Raw genomic sequence first — 18,175 nt, forward strand, 5'->3', positions numbered from 1 at the left:
AAGATACTAATCTTTTGAAGTATTAAATTTCTATCAACATTTATGAAAAAGAAAGTTTTTCACAAATATAAAACACTTAAAAAAAATAATTCAATTTTTTCAATAATTTACAGTTCCAAGAATTTTTAGAAACATTTCTTTTGAATCATAGACAAAAATACATTTTTTACTTTTTTAAATCGTTTTATCAGACGTAAAATTTCCCAAAAACCAGCCCTTCTACTTTCCACTTTTACTACCAATAGCGTTGACAGACTTCGTCAATATTTACCACCCAAAACTATCGCCAAAATTCCTCCTCGCTCATAAATCAGCCCACGCGCGTTATCAAATACCCCAATTGAGGTCTTTTGCCTATATATAGCCTTAGTTATGAATGGTAGTGACCCAATGTCGCGGTACCAGAGGTCATGCAGTGACGCAAAACCTACCTGTGGATTGGGGGTAAATCCACGTGCAGGTCGGGGCTGCAGCAGACGCACACACTTAACGGACACGAGTCGACTGACTTGGAGCAAAGCTCATTCCTGGGGCTATAGATAGCCACGGCTCGGATATCACACGTAACACTTTGCAAAACGAGGATATCGCAGGATCGGGTGGGTCAGGAGTGACCCATGCTGGGCACCAGATGGGTTGGGAGTGTGCTGGAAGGGTTGAAAAGGGAGAAAATTGCAGGTGCCCAAAATAGACAACTATTTTGGGATGAGGAAGGTGTAGATTGCCCACTTGGAGCCGGAAAGGAAAAATACTACATAGAAATTTTTTCTACTATTATAGGAAGATGATTAATGTGAGAGAATTAGAATAAAGTAAACAAAATTAAAAATAGTCAAGTAATAAATGAAGTTTTCTTTTCAAAATTTGACTTCTCTCTCAATTAGAAATGACGTCTTCCATTTTTTGCAAAATGATGGAAACCGTGTTTCGTTTCAAGGTAATTTACAGAAATATCCATTTCTTGAGAAAAAAATTGGCAAGGATCCCAGTGTTAGATTGCAAAGTGTGTAAGTGGACATCTTCTTTAAAGTTTAAAGTGCATTTGACATTATTGAGAAATTTGATGTTATTTATTATGTTTGTGACAGAAATAGGTCAACAATCTAACAATATATTAATAATAAAATTTGCACGGGATGAATAAATGGACTATTTTTAGAAAACATGAATAAAGAGAGTTAAATTTAGAGCGATGAAAGTCGTAATCGTCCATCATTCTGGAATTACTAATTCCACGTGTTATGGAGACAAATACCGTTTTGTGATTCATTTAAGCCAAAATTGTGATCATTTTTCCAAATTCCAGATGTGCAAGCTGTTAAAAAGAGCGATGATGGAATGTATTTTTGCACACTAAATTTCCTGTGTTTATAATTAGAAGATAAATAGTTCAAACTTTCGTTTATTGGTGTTAAAACGTCGTGTTTTCCTCTTGTAGGAGTTGCATTGTTGCGAAAATAAAACCGTTTCAAAATTATTTATAGCGAAATGACTATTAATCCGTTCTCTCTTATAAATAACTGAATCACTTGATTATTATTAATGCTGTTGGAAAGTGGAATCTTCAAATATATTATAATGCGTATCAGCAATAAAGTCAATCTGGAAAATAGAATAAATCTAAATGCAAACCTCAAAATATCGCATCTAACTTTTGCAGCGTTCACGTGAATCATCTAAACATTAAAAATATCTGGATTTTAGAACGAAATGCATGTTTTATTACTGCAGAATCGATAATCACCTCGTTGTCCAGAATTTCTGCGCCAATTCTTTATCTGTAAAAATTGAGTCGAAAATTTTTGAAATATTATTGACGAAATTTTAAACATTCTTAGTCTGAAAGCAATTTTTTTATTTAATTATCTCTATGCAATCACTAGCTTTTTTCTGTATTACAAATTACCCTAAAATTACAAAAACACCCTGTTTAGGAAGGTCCTCAAATCTGACTAAGAGATTGCAAGATTGTGACCTGACTGATTTGATATTGACATATACAAGGTGCGCTAAAACTCGTGCCCCAGAGAAAAATGCCACGTAAGGTAAGACACTAGGAACATCTATGAAAATCTATGAAAAATCTATGAAAATTTAGAAATTTTTGTACCTTTCTAAATAATTATAAAAAACATATACAAAATTGTCAGTATCATTAAAGACATAAAAGTGTCAAATGTTAAAAAATAAATGTCAAATTTTTTTAACAGATAGAATTTTTTTAAACATTTTTTCTATGTTCCTCTCCTGCTGTCTTATCTTACTTGACATTTTTTTATGGGGCGTTAATTCTGACACACCCTGTATAAAGCTTATTTTGTTTTTTATTCAATATCTATACATACAGTATGTCCCCGGATTGAGTTTACAAGAGAAAAAAAAAATTATCTTTGAATTTATATCAAAACTGCAAAGGAAAAACATTTTTTGCTTTACTTGAAACGAGTAAATCTGTAATTAAAACTTCATTTTTCTAATTCAGTGAAAAAAAGTTCATTTTCTCCTAATTTTTCTCTGCTTTTTAGTCCTATCACATTGGGTTTTTTTTTATTTTGACAATGATGTCACTTTGACAAATGAGTATACGCAAGTTAAATAACAAAAATGTTTGTGAAAAACATAATTTTAATAAATAGCAACTCAAAGAAACAACTTTAAGATAAAGAACAAAGTCATTTTTAACAAAAACCATCATTGTTTAATTAATAAATTATTGTCAAAGTGACATTGTTGTCAAAAAAATAAAACCGCCAATGTGTTGGGATTTAAAACCAGAGAAAAATTACCTATTCTAAGTTCAAAATTAAGAGAAAAATTAACTTTTCTTTTTACTGAATTAGTTTCAAGTAAAGCAAAAAATGTTTTTCCTTTGAAGTTTTGGCGTAAAATTAAAGATATTTTTTTTTCCTCTTGTAAACTCAATCCGGCGAGATACTGTATATTGACTAGGTCAGTAATTTATTCACAGCCAAATATAGTTCTAATAACGTTCAAATTCCACAGAGTGATTTACATAAAACTACAAACTTGCTTACAATCAAAATTGTCCAAAACATAATGACAAGTTAAATTATTATTAATTTTTTTGAATCAAGTCACCTAAGGTTAATATCAGGCTTTAAGTTTTATATGAATCACCCTGTATAATGCTTTATTCAAAAATTTTTTATGTAAACAATACTTCTTGTGGGCAGCAATTTTAATATTTTTAAAAATAATTTTGGCTTCTTGTCGGTACAACAGGTTTCTGGAACGTTACATAAGCGCGTAAACAGGCCGAAATTACGTTCACAAACATCCTTTCCCCGTTTATGTTGAAAGATTAACTGCCAGATTTTCAACCTAAGTTAATCCATTCCTTATTTATCGTTTCATTCACTTCCAAATAAACACAACTTACGTCGAAATAGTCGTGAGCTTCGTCACAAGCGTCCAAAAAAGCTTGAGCTTGTGGTTCGTACATGTAATAATCGACATGCTTATCGAAATCGCGTTCCAGTCTCAAAAAGGCCTTGCCTAACAAATGGGGTTCATTGGCGTAGTACTTTACACCTTCCATCAACACCCTAAAAAGAAAATTAAAAAAAAATTATCAAAAATACGAAAAAATTACGTTCGATGAAACTCGGCAATTTCTTTCAAATTCCCGAAAATAATATCAAAGTTGTCTCGAATGACTTTTGGCACGTTTTTGGTCTCGGACAGGAGGAGGTACTTTTGGACGACAAAATCCAGGTCTTTGACGAATTCTTGTTCGGTTTCTACCAACTCCTTGACCACGGCTCTGAAAAAATCGTCAAAAAAAGTTTAACAGTTTTGGGACGTACTGTCTTCGGAAGAGGGCATCTCCTGGAAGTCCTGCGCCCCCAGGAGTCGGGTCATCAATAGTTTGCAGGACCTTGCAAGGCACCCATCCTTGCTTCTTCGAGCCGGTGATTTCACGCACCAGCCATCTGGCGCTCAAGTTCAGTCTCGTAGGGGAATGTCTGGAGCTTAAATGTGTCCTTCGGGGCTTCACCGAGAGCTTATGACGTGCTGCCGAGCTGTCCAAAAGCTCGCCGGTGACGGTGTCCAACTCAGGATCGAGTTTTGGTTTCCTGAAAACAGTTCTATTTTTCAGGGAAATCATCTAGAGGAATTTTACTTGGACGCCACCACCGGGTCTTCAGTGTCGATTAATTCGACTACATCGCCTTCTTTTAGTGTGATTTCGTCCGAACTGCAAGCAACGTATTTCTGCCAGGCGACTAGAATCTCCCCATTTGTCTAAAAATCATCGAGAGTTATTTTACATTAAAGAGGAGTGGTTTTCGTGTGACTTGTTTTGCCAATTGAGCCTAAACTGCACATCAATACCATCGAAAAGAAGAAGATTTTAGTCATGATTCACGATTTTTGAGTACCTAAATTCCCGATTTAGTAAAAGTAAATCGTCAATCACGACTATTCTGTTTGAGAGAAAAGTCAGAAAAGCAGCACTAACAAGCAATGAAGGTCTCTAACATACTGGCTGGCGTAAAACGAATATCATTATTCGATTTAGAAAAATTTGGTCCTTCTTCTCCTCCGTGTGTTTTTGTGTGGCGCGACTATTTTATCTATAAATAAACAGAAACGATTAGTTCATTGTGCGATGTAGCAACAAGTGTTGGGAGATTGTTATTTTCGAAAGGTTGGAGGGTTCGAGAGGCTCACCTCGGTGGTTGAAGTGCGGTGGGAAGCCATCACATTGTTTAGGGACCTAGAAAAATAAAGGAGTGTTGAGCAATTTGAAGCGACTAAGACGGAAAAATCGCAATGCAATTGGGCTATATAAAGAGTGGGTCAGTCAATCGCTGTTAAATATCATACTGTTGGTTGGCTGCCAACAGGAAAGCGGCTCAGGGGTGCCAAGATGCCGAAACTTTCTCCCAGGATTGGGGTTTACTGTCAAAAAAATTTGGAGTTTTGTGACCTACGTTTTCTCAATATCTCCAAAACACCTTTATTTGTATGCATTGATTCGTTTATTCGGTTTTTGCAATTTTTATTATTGGTAATTGTTGTGCTGTAATTGTTTTATTATAATTTTTGTTTGATGTTTTTACTTTTTTTTAACAGTTTTCCTTCAAAACAATAATTAATACAAATTAAAGTGCTATAAAACTTATGATTGTGTTTTAAGAATAAAATTGTGTTTGTTTTTGAGATTTTTTTGCCAAAATAGCAATTAATATAAAAAAATGAGTAAAATGTAGATGGTTGTAATCGTTGAATCGTAGCTTTTGTTAATAACAAAAGGTTTTATAGTGGGTTGCCATTTAAAAAAATTAAAAATTTTACAGAACTCATACGAGTAAATTTCGAAAAATTCTCTGAAAAATTTTATGCTTGATAAAACGTCACATTTTTACATTAATTAGGTACTTTTTTCAAAAAATAAATAATAATTTAAGCAAAAAATGTTTGATTCGATACTTTTTATTCACGCTGTATGTTACAAGATCTTTACGGTAACAAATAAAATTTAGAAGGAGTCATTTTTAGTTTATCCTGATGATGCCTAGTTGAAAAAACACGTGTAAATATAAACTTTATAAGATAATCATTAGAAAATTAGAACTTAATAGAATGCATTTATTATTTTTATTAAAAAAAAAACGTTTCAATCATGGGCGCCGACTTTTCATATTTTCAAAGGATGATTAAACAAAAAATTAATATAATTTGCAGAATTGAGAACAATTACGCAAAAGAACAATTTCGTCTTCCCTATGGTTCCTGAATTTATTGAATTTAATATTTAGAAAATTTAAAAATAATATAATTTTTTGTATAGTACAAGAGAAAAAGATCAATAAATAACGTATGCAATGAAAAGTGTCAAGAAAATAGTACATGTTCAAAGTTGCAAAATGCTTCAAATTGTTGAATTTTGAAAAATAATACACTTCTGTTAAATGTGAAAAAAAATTGAAAACAATAAAAAAAATTACTTTTTTCTATTAACGCAATTAATTTGAGATGAGTAAAATTAGGGTATGCGAAAGCTAAATAAAAAAAACTACCTTTCAAATAGATTTTTTAGATCTAAATACGACCATTTTTCATTGAGGTACAATATTGCAAAAATCATCAGAAAATTTTYGAAATTTGTTTGTTCTCTAAATTTTTTGGAATAGTAAAATGTTTTGAAGTTTTTGAGATAATAAGAAAACTTTTTTCAAGGAGTTTTTTACTAAAGAGCTTAATTTTTAATTAATTTGAAAAATGGAAAAACAAAATATAATAATAACATAAACGATGAATTTGATCCATTTTCTCGAAGACGAAAATAGAAAGATAGAAAATTTAAGACATCTTTGACATTAAAAGTGATTTTAAAGAATGCAACGTTACTAAAAAAAGATTAGAATAAACACGAAATTACAAATTTATGAAGAATTACTACTATTATTTTTTTTACCCTAAGCAAGTAGATTATTTTTATTTTTAATAGGTGCCCCGCACCCCCCAATTACTTATATTTTTTATCATTGTGACAATTTTAAAACAGTCTTTTAGTAATTTGATTAAAATAAATTAGATTTAAGAAAATAGAATTGTAATTCGTAATTATTTATCTTTTGTATTTTTAATTTTTTCAATTTTTAGACTGGATTATTCTGATGATGGTAATTTTGTTGTCGAAACACGTTCAGACTCTGCATATTTAATAAGAGTTTCAGTCAGTGGATAATTTTCAGCTATCAAGTTTCAATAAAATAAAATAATTCTTAAGTCAAAAAAATATTGTTTTACTTTTTTATTTTTTTAACATTTAAAAAAATAGCTGCCAGTGATGGTTATTCTGTATCATAAAAATATTATTATTTTAAAATTAAATTGACAAAAAATTATCAATCTTCAAGAGTTTGAATTCTAATGAAACTGTTTAAAACTCGAAAACAGTTTGTTTAAATGCCAGATCCGAATATTTTGCAGGGAAAAATAATGCATTTGATACACTAATGATGTTGGCATTTAGTCAAATTCCTGAAAAAATCTACTCTCTTGAGTGTATTTTGATTGCTATTTATGTAGTAAGCTTTAAAAGAATTTAATTTGTCACAAAAATAAACACATTAATTTTTTTCTGTTCAAAAACACAACATTTTTTTAAGTAGACATTTCAACAACAAAAATGTTTCAGGAGATTAAATATCCCACAAATTTATTTTTTATTTGATTACAATATTTGAGAATGCTAGAATATTTTAAGACAACTGTTATGACACATCAGAAAAGCAATTATTGTTTTTTTTTATTTTTTTTGTAAATGATTTCAGTTAGAAATGAGCACAACCCTGTCAACAAATCGAAAACCTCTCAATTGTTCTATTTTTGGTGTTGGTATTTCGATTTCCAAGAACGCAGTCATGGTTAAAAATTAGCCACGAAAAGGCAAGTCAAATTTTTGGAAAAATACTCTAGTTTTAACGTAATTTTATTGACTCACACTCACACCTATTTAATGACACGAAACACACCACAAACAACCACCTATAAATAATATGATCAAGTAAGCTCCTCGCGAAACACTGGCGAATCGCTCGACGCTCACTAGATCCCTCGCATCTTATCCGAGTTATTCTCGGATGCTGTTTTGCACTGCTTGTGGACGTCGATTCAAATTCCAATTATTGAAAAAAAATCTACTATAGTAGAGTAATAATTCAATAAAGTCAAGATACGACTAGTCAAAAAGTAAAGTCGAATTATAAATAGGAAAAGTGATGCAACACTGTGACAGCTTCGACGAAAGACAGAAACTCTCTCCATCTAAAAATAGCCAAATTTTCGTCAGTATTTTATATTATGGCGGCAAAAGTGTGGACCAAAACTAAAAATTTGTACTAGAAAAGTGCTATATTTAGTAGTTGAAAGAGCTTTTAAATTGACTACGTTTATAGAATTATGTAGTTAGGGATTACAAGGCATTTTTTTGATAAAACACCACTTTTGAAAAACAATAATGTTAATATACAAGGTGAGAAAACACTGATTGTTTGCACTCTTTGATATTATGTATAAAAGTTACAAAATTGTTTCATTGACAAAAAAAATGTAAAAAAGTACTTTGTACTTTTTAGTAAATTGAAATTGAATCTGAAAAAAGTTTTGTTATTAGAAGATTTTTTCATTTTTTTTATATTTATTTTTTTCTTAGGTACTTAGATCTGTATAATAAATTACAACTTATAAAGACTACTTAATATGTTAGTAATAAGTGTAGTATATTAATATTTTCCCCTAATGACAATGAGAATTAAGTTTTAAATCAGTTTTTCCTCTTTGGATGGTGGTAATTTTAAAACCAGAGGCTGAATTCAAAAACCAACCAAGTTTTTAGACTCTGTATATGTATGTTAAACAACAATTAACCAACTACGAGCTTCTCTGAGAGTTACGACATACCGTGTATATTTTTTTACTTTTAAGTCCTTTTTTTTTTTCTTGGTTTTTGAACTTTTTTAATTTTTTTGATTTTTGTTTGTTTTTTATTTTTCCTATTAGTTTTTTTGTGTTTTGTTTTTTGATTTTTTTTTGATTTATGGATATTGCTGATTTTTGAGTTTCTTTAATTTTTGAACTTTTTTCATTTTTAAATTTTTTTGATTTTTTAACCTTTTCAATTTTTGATTTTTTTGTTTTAGAGATTTTTTTTATTTTAGAATTTTTGAATTATAAATTTTTGGATTTTTGAATTTTTTTTGATTTTTGAACAACTCCTTAGTTGTTTTCCTGATCTACCAAATGGCGTTGATTCCATCTTTATGTTTCAATTAGAAGCCGAGATATTGAAAATTGTTGATTAATAAAAAATGAAACATGAACAAGTATTTTTTCATCGTCTAAACTCTAAACGGTAAAATTGCATTTTAACATGCAGTAGAGTAGATAAAATTCAATTTTAACATAAAAATTAATTTAAAACACTTTACAGTGATTTATATAACTACTTTGAACACATTCATCGTTGATAAACTGATGTTTTGGACATCATTGTATAAAACTTTATTAAAATTTAAATTTAATTTGTGAGGTTAATAGTTGTCATTATCAAACCTATGAATAAATATAATCTGCTTTTTGAATCAAATGTTTTGTGGAAATTGCATTTTGGTTGGCACTAAAGTTCTTAGTTTTTGTAAATCACACTGTATTTAACCTACTGTTACTGATTAATAAAGAAAAAATTGTAAAAACTGCTTTATTGTTGGTTTTTAGAAAGCCAAGAAAAGTTTTATTTTCTACGCTCGTTCATAACAGATTTTTTTTCGAAAACGAGAGTGAAAACAAGCTTATTCTCAGTATTTTAAAACGGTCTTTTTTAAAATTCTTTATTTTTATGGAGCTTGCAATTTACAAAAAAAAATATTTTCAAATTAAGAAAAAAAATATTAATAAGGGTGTATTTTATTTTAAAGAACATATTTATAGATTTCTGAAACATCGCATTTATTTCAAAATAATTATAAGATATTATTTAATCAATTAATTAAGGTGTTATAATTGGAGGGAATTTTTGTTTTTTTTATTGTTGCGCCTTTTCGCATAACTTGGGAACAAATTTGACTCTCGCGACTAGAGATCGCTTTTTGGCAGGTTGTCATTTTGACGTTTTGTTGTCCGAGCCGTTCTTAGCCTTGATGTGGCATGAAACCAAGCGCTCTTTTACAATAATATGCAAAAAAATCTACTCAAAATTCTAGGAATCAGCGTAATAATCCTCACAATTTCAGAAGCATCTAAAGTTAAGGACCAACCAAAAGATCTCATCGTAGCTAAACGCTCTCTCCTCGAAAGAGAACGTGAGTTTTTCAAGACACGTCCTATGAGTGAAGATCTCCGTTCTTTCATCCAAAGATACAAACGCAAAAACCTCGACAAGAGACAAACGGAGAAACGAAGCAAACGGTCGCAAGGAATCGCCGAGAACCAATTGTACATCGTCCAGAACGGCCAATTGGTGCCTTTCAAAAACATGAAAGGGTTCAAACGAAGCGAGGAGAAGAAACCGGAACCGGAAGGGTTCACAGTGGTACCGTTGGTGATCCCCATCAACTTGAAAAATCCCGCGGTGAAATTTGTCAAAGCGAGGATGTTGAGTGAGGAGAATGGACAGCCGAAGGAGCAGGGGGGCGGTGGGGGCGGCTCTCCGGAGGTGAGTACTGTTACATCTGCTAAAGAGGGGGAAAAACCCCAAGGGGGCGAAGAGCCCGTCACCGGTGAAGAGGACAATACTAATAATACGAAAGAGGAAAACGCAGTGCTGCATAAAATTTTACAAGATGTGGAGGGGCTAATGCAGTGGAAAAGTGAAGGGAATAAGAAGGAAGGTAAAGAAAACATTAAAAACAGAAATAAAAATTCAAATAACTCAATCTAGGAGTAATTTGCAACATCAACGGTTCTTGGATAAGTGACGCCGCCGGTATGCGTTTTGACATTTGCTATCAGAATTCTACACGTAAAAAATTTCGCATCCATCTTGCTGATCGCATCCCACCGAACGAAGATGGCTTCCTCTGTGATGGAAATTGGACCGTTTTCGGGGAAATCCCCTTCATGCATTCGGGTAAAGTCGCCACCAGTCACGTGATTCAACAAACCAATCAAACCAGTTTGAAATCACGTGACCTTAACCTTGCTAACTTGATTTTCTTATTACGAATAAACAATCAGGATTTCGGAAAAATTCTTGATCATTGCTTTAGAGCTTTGGATAAAGGTGATGCCACCATTGTGACATTGTTGGATTTTTCTAAAGCATTTGACACTTTAGATCACTCACTTTTGTGTGCAAAATTATCTTTTTATGGTTTTGACAACATTTCAAATTTTTTTTAATTCGTACCTTACTAATAGGAAACTAATTGTTACAATTGGTCCCTCACAATCAAGAGCAGAAAATATTAGATCCGGTGTTCCGCAAGGTTCAATTTTGGGACCACTTCTATTTTTAATATACAGCGCAGAAATATTAAAATCGGTAAAATATGTTAACATCCATGCCTTTGCAGATGATACACAGTTATATTATCATTTTGATCCTGATCTAAATGAAATTTTCTTATTGTCTAAAAGCATTGGTTTAAATTTAAATTCGAGTAAATGTTCATCAATTTGCATTTCCACAAGAAATAAAAAAATCAACCGGAAATTATTCTCAAAATTGGTAGTATTGAAATAGGTATCTCAAATTGTATAGTGTAAAAAATCTTGGAATTATAATGGATTCGGAATTACGATTTAGAGAACATGTCAACTTGATTGTAAAGAGGTCTTATATTGCATTAAAAATGTTATATTCCAATTATCACATTTTGAATTTTAAACTTCGAAAAAAACTATGCGAGTCATTGGTGCTTTCCAACCTTAATTATGGCCCCATCATTTATTATTCATGTTTAAATTATCAATCTAAATATAAATTACAAAAAATACAAAATTCGTGCTCTCGTTTTATTTACAAATTAAGAAAATTTGACCATGTATCTCATAAAATAAAAGAACTTGGTTGGCTGCCGGTAGACCAAATATACAGGGTATTTCGTTTTTATTGTTACAAACTTAAACAGGTGATAGAATATTCAATTTTAAGAGAAAAGTTTCCTATGAACATGTATCAAAAATGTTACGTAAGCGAGCTCCACCCCACTGAAATAGATGCGTTTTTAATGGGATTTTCCCACTATTGCAGAATAGATAAAATTACAAAAGTTGGTACAGCTGATTACTTTTAAACACCTGAACGAATTTAAAGATCAGTTGTCGAAATTTTTAATCACGGGTGTCTTAACCAGTGAAACAAATTTAATTTTTATCCTCTTTATGGTTTGTAAGACAAATTGTAAACTGATTTTATTCAACAACGGTAAGTTGTATCGAAAAAATGCAACAAATCTTTTTTTGTGTGGCAAGTACCAATAGTCAAAATAGTTAGAGTACTTTTACTTTTTTGACACATGTATATAGGAAAGTTTTATCTTAAAATTGAATATTCTATCACCTGTTTAAATTTGTAACAATAAAAAGCAATAAAAAAAGCAATGTTTAAAAGATCTCTCTCTTACAATACAATAAAGTTATATAATTCTTCTCAAATGAGACAACAAAGGTTTAAAGAAAAACTTTCAGTGAACAATTTTCGCAAAATGATAAAAATACATTTTTTGAACTTCTAGTTTTTTACTTTTGCTTTTTGTTATTTTCTTATTGTTTTAATTCCTGTTATACTTAAGTAGTTTTTCTTAATTTTAGTTAAACTGTAAAGCAATTTTTCATTTTTCTTTTTGTTTTGTTTAGGGGGTTAAGTATGAATAACTGTTGCTAGACTTCGCCTCCCGAATTGTATTTACTTGTGCTTACAATTCAAGAAAGCCGCTTTTTTATTATTATTATTATTTTCAGGCATGGTGATTGCTCTAGCGGTGCATGAGAAAGACCGACATCTTGCTACTTTTATAGGTAATTTTTTCTTTCTTTTTCATTGTTTTGGTAATATTGTGACTATAGGGGAGTGTCGAATTTGCGAAGGTAGTGAAACCGTGACGGGCACGTGGCTGGTGGCTCGAAGTTCGCGCGATTGTAAAGACCAAAAATCGGCACATAAGGTTTTAAGCGACGTTTGGAAACGGGAGCAAGCTCATACTTTAAGGAAGAAACATTTGCAAAAAATCGGAATTACGGTGGATGGAGAAGATTAAATCGCTCAATCGTACTTATTTGTATATTTATATTATATTCTACCAAACTAATCTTGCTTTAGTTTCGTTTTTTTGTGTGGGAGAAATGAAAGAAAAAATCAATAATAAAGAATTTATTGAAACAAGCTTAGCTGACAGTGTGTTTACAAAACTTAAATTGTTACAAGATGATACATGAAAAGACACTATATATACATTTAGACTTTTTAAAATATATGAAACAATAAACATAAAAAATAACAATGTCGTAGACAAAAATAAAAGGCACATTGTACCTATTTACAATTTTATTTCTTACATTTATTTAATTTATTTACTACCTAGCTCATCAGTTAGTGTGGGACTTAAATGCCGCTCTCCCATAATATTATTTCCATTAACTATAGGGCTGCCTGCGGAATTAGTTAACGAGTTACCTTGGCACTTATTTCGCAATTCAAAAACTTGCTGAATCGCTTCCCGAAAGCACAAAAAATTGTAATCGATGATTCCTAAACCACCAAATTAATTCAATTCACAAAAACAAGCAATAGTACCTTTGTGGTCGAAATTGTCTTCTCGTAAAATACAGACTAGAGCCAGAAATTTATTGACTTCCCTCAAATACAGAACAGTACCGTTATTTAATTTAATAAGACTAGAACTCTGCTCGTCGAAAGCCGCCGGATCTTGTTCCTCTTTTACACTGAAAACTTGACTACTCAAAATACAAATTAATTTGGCCAAAATTGAAAACTCTAGAAAAAAATTAATATATACCCATAAATCCACGATACGTCAATTACAACGTCGATCATATCGCAACACAGTTCGTAACTTTGCATGTCCACAGGCGTCGAGTCTGTCGCTATGTAGATTTTTGAAACAACATCGAACAAAAATGATTTTTCAATTGCCGAATTCTGAAATCACAAAATTTAATTCGTGTCTGATTCATTTAATTAACACGCACAGTGTTTAAAATATTGAGCAAGTTTTCTAAGGCCGGTAATTGGGGGATTAATTTCTGTACTACTTTGGAGAAAGCTTCAAAAATCGAGTGGTCATAAATCGACGTCAGGTGAAAACTCAGATGAATTTGGTCATAACCTGAAATCAGTGACATTTGTTACGTGTTGCCAACTTAATAATGGCCTTGAAAGTTTTATAGCAATGAAATTGACTATATGTACCAGAATCGGCCAAATCGTCCGTGGCTCGCTGGTGGATGTCCCTTTGCGACTCCATTTTGAAATCATCGCCTAAACCGTCGACTTTATGAATGAAAACTTCAAATTTTATTGAGGGGTTCACTTTGTATGCTTTTGTGACCGTGAGGTTGAGTTTATTGAGAGCTTCCATGTAGTCGTCCTGAAATTTCGATTGAGTTTCACTGTTCCTTATTCTTGGAGGCCTACCTGGGCATCTATGACGAAAACTAGAGCCCCACAGCCGCCAAAAATCATATCGGAATCAAACGACGAATCAAAAAAATCGATCTGTCCCGGAAAATCCCAGATTTGGAACTGGACAAAACTAGAGTTGTTTATGTCATCCTTAACTATCTTATTTGTACTTTCAAGGAAGAGAGTTTCATTTGGGGACATTTTATGGAAAACGACTTTTTGTATCGACGATTTCCCAGATCTGGAAACCCGGTTTTACGTTAAAATCAAAAGAAGACGCCTTACAAACCCACCTCCTTAGCCCCATGAGAAGTATTCGAGGTTTCTGCTCCCCAGAAGCTGACAGGCTCACGTCGTGGTCCCCGTCAAAGGCCCCATAACCAAAATCTTTAGGAAACGAACTTGCATGCCCATCAAAAGCCCCACCTTCTTCCTCATCTTGATACGACTGAGAACAATCAAAGTTCAGTCAAGAGGCATTGTTTGCGAGTAAAAATAAAAAACCTAACCTAAAAAATGACGAAAAGTTTTGACACATACCATTGTTTAATTTTGTCTGAAATGTTTGGGTTTGTGTTGATTTAAATGCCACGGTGATTAAACATTGCATAAATTACCAAAAATTAGAAAAATGTAAACTTTTGACATCATATGACACTTCTGACACTAGCGCCGCCATTAAAATTGTGAAAAAGAGACAGAAGATGTAATTTTGATTGACGCAAAAGAGACAGCTGCGGATTTGTTTCACACCAGTAGTCCCCAAACGTGATTTTTTTAAGGCGCAAAAAATAACAAACCCAAAAAAGAACAGAATTGGTTAATAAAAACAAAACATACTTTAATAAAACACATGTTAGGGTATACAAACTACTTAAAAAACTGAATAATTGATTCTAAAAGCTTACTTTAGTACCTCTGGTCTAGCAAAATGTCACTTGTCACTTTGACAATCTTAAAGATGTAAACAAAACTCGTTTATCCTTCTAAATTTTTAACTTTCCACGATGGATAACGCAAGTGGCCACACGATGAATCTCGCTAATAGCATAATCGGCGTGAGCATCCTCGCAATGCCCTATTGCTTCAAACAGGTGCCCCCTTAAACACAGTCCCCCAAAGTCTCACATTTCTGTTTCAGTGCGGTATCCTCTTATCAGTACTCATCCTTTTAATCAGCAGCATCATGTCCCGTCTAGCGTGCCACTTTCTGCTTAAATCCGCCATAAAGGCCCGCCGGAAGACCTTCGAGTTCCTCGCATTTCACGTTTTCGGCAGTTTGGGCAAATTTTCCATCGAAATCGGAATGATTGGATTCCAACTCGGCGCTTGCGTGGCATTTTTCGTCGTCATGGGGGACCTAGGACCGGCCATCGTCTCCGAAATGACGGGGGCTGTGGTCGGAAGCGCCCTCAGAAACAGCGTTTTGATAGCCCTCGCCGTCTTCTGTGTGCTCCCTTTGGGGCTGCTGCGCAACGTCGATAGTTTGAATGGGGTGTCAAAGGCCACGGTGGGGTTTTATTGCTGTTTAGTGCTGAAAATCGTCCTCGAGGCTTTGCCCCATATTTTCACCGGCGATTGGGTCAGCGAAGTGGTGATTTGGCGGCCGGCGGGCATCCTCCAGTGCTTACCCATCTTTTCCATGGCGCTGTCATGCCAAACGTAGAATTAAAAAAAAATGACAACGTTGCGAAATGTCAAATTTTGCAACGTTGCCGGTTTTTCTCCATAAATAAAATTTGTTTTTCAGGCAATTATTCGAGATCTATCAAGCCATACCAAACGCTTCTTTGGAAAAAATGAACAGTTTGATCAAAATCGCGGTGAATATTTGCACTTGGGTCTATATTTTTGTTGGTGCATTTGGTTACATTGCGTTTTTTCAAAAACCTTTCACTGGGAACGTTCTACTGAGTTTTAAGCCGACCATCACTAGTGATGTTATCAAAATGGGTTTTGTTTTATCACTAGCTTTCAGTTTTCCTTTAGTGATATTTCCCTGTAGGGCCAGTCTCTATTCTCTTCTCTACAAAGGGGTATAATAATTCGATCTTTGTCACACTGTTGTGTCACAGAAACATTTTTTGCAGCCCTATACAAGTCTACATGAAGGCGCCCCCACTAACTATATTCCAGAAGTTAAATTTAAAATGTTGACATTAGTAATAGTTACAGTTTCCTTGGTAATAGGAATAATAATTCCAAATATAGAACTAGTACTAGGTCTAGTAGGGTCAACAATAGGTGTAATGATTTGTGTGATATTCCCCGTCACTTGTTTCATTTGTATTTCCCCTAAAAACACAAACGAACGGATTTTAGCCCAGGTTTGTTTCACTTTTAAACTCACAAAATTTTTTTAAACTGAAATTAGATTATGCTTTTTGTGGGCATAATCGTCATGGTTTTAGGAACGTACGCCAATTTGTACGCTTTTGAGGAGGCGAAACTGAGCATTGTGACTGAAAAAAACCCTCCACAACCTGAAATAATGAAACCTCAAGTGATACAACCTGAAAAACCTGTCGTCATCGACATACCAACAACCAGTACGTAAATTGTTTATTTCTAGTTTGTTTTCTTATTTTTTCTTAGTTAAAGTAGTCGCGAGTGAAGAAAAGAAGAAAAAACCGCCCGATGAAGTCAAAATTGAAGCACCACTTGAAGAGAAGAAAGTTGAGGTGCGTCACGAGCCACCCCAACCTGAAGAAAGAGTGAAAGTTGAAGAGGTGCGTCATGAGCCACCCCAACCTGAAGAAAGAGTGAAAGTTGAAGAAGTGCGTCGTGAGCCACCTCAACCTGAAGAACCGGTGGAAACACCAAAACCGGTTGAAGAAAAGAAGATTGAAGAGAAGCAAGGGCCGGTGGTCGAGCCGGTGCAGCCGCCAGAAGAACCAAAAGAAGATAAAGTAGCGAAGAAGAATGAAGAAGTTGATAATGAAGCAATAAAGAAGGAAGAGACTGAATTGAAAGAAGAAGAAGATAAGAAAGTGAAAGACAGTAACCAGATTTTGATTGATACAATTCAGAAGCAGAATGAGGTTCAGAAAGAAATGGTGGAGCAGCAGAAGAAATTGATTGAGGTGATTCAGAAGCACCAAGAAATTGTCCAGAATAAAGATATAGATAAAGTGAATGAAGAAAAAGTGAAAGCTGTGAAGCAGATTGAGAGTATTGCGAGGAAAGCAATAGAGAGTATCAGTGGGAAAGATGCTAAGCTTGGTCTTCCGAAGAAAGAAGAACAAGAAGAAGGCCAAAAACGAGTTGAAGAAATTCCAAAGAAAAACACTGAAGACAAATTAGTTGATAAAGTGGAGAAAATTGAAGAGAAGGAGAAAATAGTTGAAGAAATAAATCTTGTTAAGAATGAGAGTGGCAATATTAAAATGGTGCCTCTCCCAATAGCCCTAGCAAAAGCAAATAATGTCACACTCGAAAACAAAATTCCTGAACAGAAAGACACTCCAAAAGACAAAGAATCAGAAATAAAAAATATGAGACGAGATATTTTATCAGAAAATGATGAAAACAAAGCGAGAGTTAAAAGAGATGTAGCTGAAGAAAAAATTGATAAATTAAATAAAGCAATGAAGGAGGTTTGTAATGAAATGAATAAGTTAACAAGCACTGAAAAACCTCTCATTAAAATGTTATGTAAACTCTCGGAACCTGAGTTGGTCCAAGCGGACTTGGGGCTCGACCAGAATGGGAAATTTCATGATGTGAAGCCCCAAAAGCGCGATTTGAAACAATTTAGTGAAAAATAAGCTGTGATGTTGTGGCCTGACTGAATTATTTGTATCAGTATTGTAAATATATGATTGTTCCAGAAGTTTATTTTTTTTTAATTGAAAGACTCCTATTGTTGACTAAAAATAAATATCCCTAGTTTTTGATCTAGAAGTCTTAATTATTTCTAAAAATTGGAAGACTGCTGTTGGCTAAAAATAAATATCCCTAGTTTGAGCAGTTTTTTCGAACACTATCATCTCTTCGAAAAATCGATTTTCAGACTTGTCCACTTTGTAAATAAACAAAAGAGAGTCGTTGGGCCCCCGT

General features: G+C 33.2%; 4 protein-coding genes across 9 annotated transcripts in view; 2 read left to right on the plus strand and 2 right to left on the minus strand.

Moving 5' to 3' along the window:
- LOC123014419 (obscurin) overlaps positions 1-7,560 on the minus strand; it is a 34,468-nt gene extending 26,908 nt beyond the window's left edge. For both annotated transcript variants that reach the window (XM_044413537.1, XM_044413536.1), the window contains exons 1-6: positions 7,478-7,560; positions 4,696-4,741; positions 4,145-4,266; positions 3,828-4,097; positions 3,614-3,784; positions 3,401-3,566 (exon numbers count right to left, since the gene is read on the minus strand). In XM_044413537.1, coding sequence (XP_044269472.1) covers positions 3,401-3,566; positions 3,614-3,784; positions 3,828-4,097; positions 4,145-4,266; positions 4,696-4,725 — 759 coding nt within the window. In that variant the 5' untranslated portion in view covers positions 4,726-4,741; positions 7,478-7,560. The remainder of the gene's footprint in view (positions 1-3,400; positions 3,567-3,613; positions 3,785-3,827; positions 4,098-4,144; positions 4,267-4,695; positions 4,742-7,477) is intronic.
- LOC123014433 lies at positions 7,287-12,899 on the plus strand. Of its 3 annotated transcripts, none has more exons than XM_044413561.1 (5): positions 7,287-7,422; positions 9,765-10,361; positions 10,412-10,600; positions 12,436-12,492; positions 12,541-12,782. In XM_044413561.1, the coding sequence occupies exons 2-5, from the start codon at positions 9,857-9,859 to the stop codon at positions 12,729-12,731; spliced, it is 942 nt and encodes a 313-aa protein (XP_044269496.1). In that variant the 5' UTR covers positions 7,287-7,422; positions 9,765-9,856; the 3' UTR covers positions 12,732-12,782. The 3 variants fall into 3 exon arrangements, with proteins under 3 accessions (XP_044269496.1, XP_044269495.1, XP_044269494.1); XM_044413560.1 differs by lacking the exon at positions 7,287-7,422 and adding an exon at positions 12,794-12,899 and having other exon boundaries at positions 9,604-10,361; positions 12,541-12,742; XM_044413559.1 differs by lacking the exon at positions 7,287-7,422 and having other exon boundaries at positions 9,604-10,361.
- On the minus strand, positions 12,830-14,795 carry LOC123014432 (ras-related GTP-binding protein C). Of its 3 annotated transcripts, none has more exons than XM_044413557.1 (8): positions 14,657-14,795; positions 14,410-14,564; positions 14,129-14,357; positions 13,904-14,081; positions 13,684-13,820; positions 13,491-13,633; positions 13,268-13,416; positions 12,830-13,222 (listed from the first exon to the last, which is right to left on the minus strand). In XM_044413557.1, exons 1-8 carry the CDS (start codon positions 14,657-14,659, stop codon positions 13,041-13,043), a joined length of 1,176 nt encoding a protein of 391 aa, XP_044269492.1. In that variant the 5' UTR covers positions 14,660-14,795; the 3' UTR covers positions 12,830-13,040. The 3 variants fall into 3 exon arrangements, with proteins under 3 accessions (XP_044269492.1, XP_044269491.1, XP_044269493.1); XM_044413556.1 differs by having other exon boundaries at positions 13,268-13,428; XM_044413558.1 differs by having other exon boundaries at positions 13,268-13,428; positions 14,626-14,777.
- A 248-nt stretch (positions 14,796-15,043) lies between these two features.
- Positions 15,044-17,948, plus strand: LOC123014424 (putative sodium-coupled neutral amino acid transporter 10). Its single transcript, XM_044413543.1, has 6 exons — positions 15,044-15,210; positions 15,258-15,778; positions 15,867-16,152; positions 16,207-16,443; positions 16,491-16,665; positions 16,712-17,948. Exons 1-6 carry the CDS (start codon positions 15,124-15,126, stop codon positions 17,881-17,883), a joined length of 2,478 nt encoding a protein of 825 aa, XP_044269478.1. The 5' UTR covers positions 15,044-15,123; the 3' UTR covers positions 17,884-17,948.
- The last annotated feature ends 227 nt before the right edge of the window (positions 17,949-18,175 follow it).

Source organism: Tribolium madens, unplaced genomic scaffold (genome assembly GCF_015345945.1).
Source record: "Tribolium madens isolate multiple individuals breed KSU strain unplaced genomic scaffold, Tmad_KSU_1.1 Scaffold_97;HRSCAF=244;Tcas5.2_LG3a, whole genome shotgun sequence".
NCBI lineage: Eukaryota > Metazoa > Arthropoda > Insecta > Coleoptera > Tenebrionidae > Tribolium > Tribolium madens.

Coding starts and splice junctions, on each gene's coding strand:
- LOC123014424 (XM_044413543.1), top strand. CDS start 15,124: ATGGATAACGCAAGTGGCCACACGATGAATCTCGCTAATAGCATAATC. Junction 15,211..15,257: donor TGCCCTATTGCTTCAAACAG/GTGCCCCCTTAA, acceptor TTTCTGTTTCAG/TGCGGTATCCTCTTATCAGT. Junction 16,153..16,206: donor ATTCTCTTCTCTACAAAGGG/GTATAATAATTC, acceptor CATTTTTTGCAG/CCCTATACAAGTCTACATGA.
- LOC123014433 (XM_044413560.1), top strand. CDS start 9,707: ATGCAAAAAAATCTACTCAAAATTCTAGGAATCAGCGTAATAATCCTC. Junction 10,362..10,411: donor TGAAGGGAATAAGAAGGAAG/GTAAAGAAAACA, acceptor AACTCAATCTAG/GAGTAATTTGCAACATCAAC. Junction 12,493..12,540: donor ACATCTTGCTACTTTTATAG/GTAATTTTTTCT, acceptor TTGTGACTATAG/GGGAGTGTCGAATTTGCGAA.
- LOC123014432 (XM_044413556.1), bottom strand. Junction 14,082..14,128: donor TTTTCGTCATAGATGCCCAG/GTAGGCCTCCAA, acceptor TCGAAATTTCAG/GACGACTACATGGAAGCTCT. Junction 13,634..13,683: donor TGCTCAATATTTTAAACACT/GTGCGTGTTAAT, acceptor TTGTGATTTCAG/AATTCGGCAATTGAAAAATC.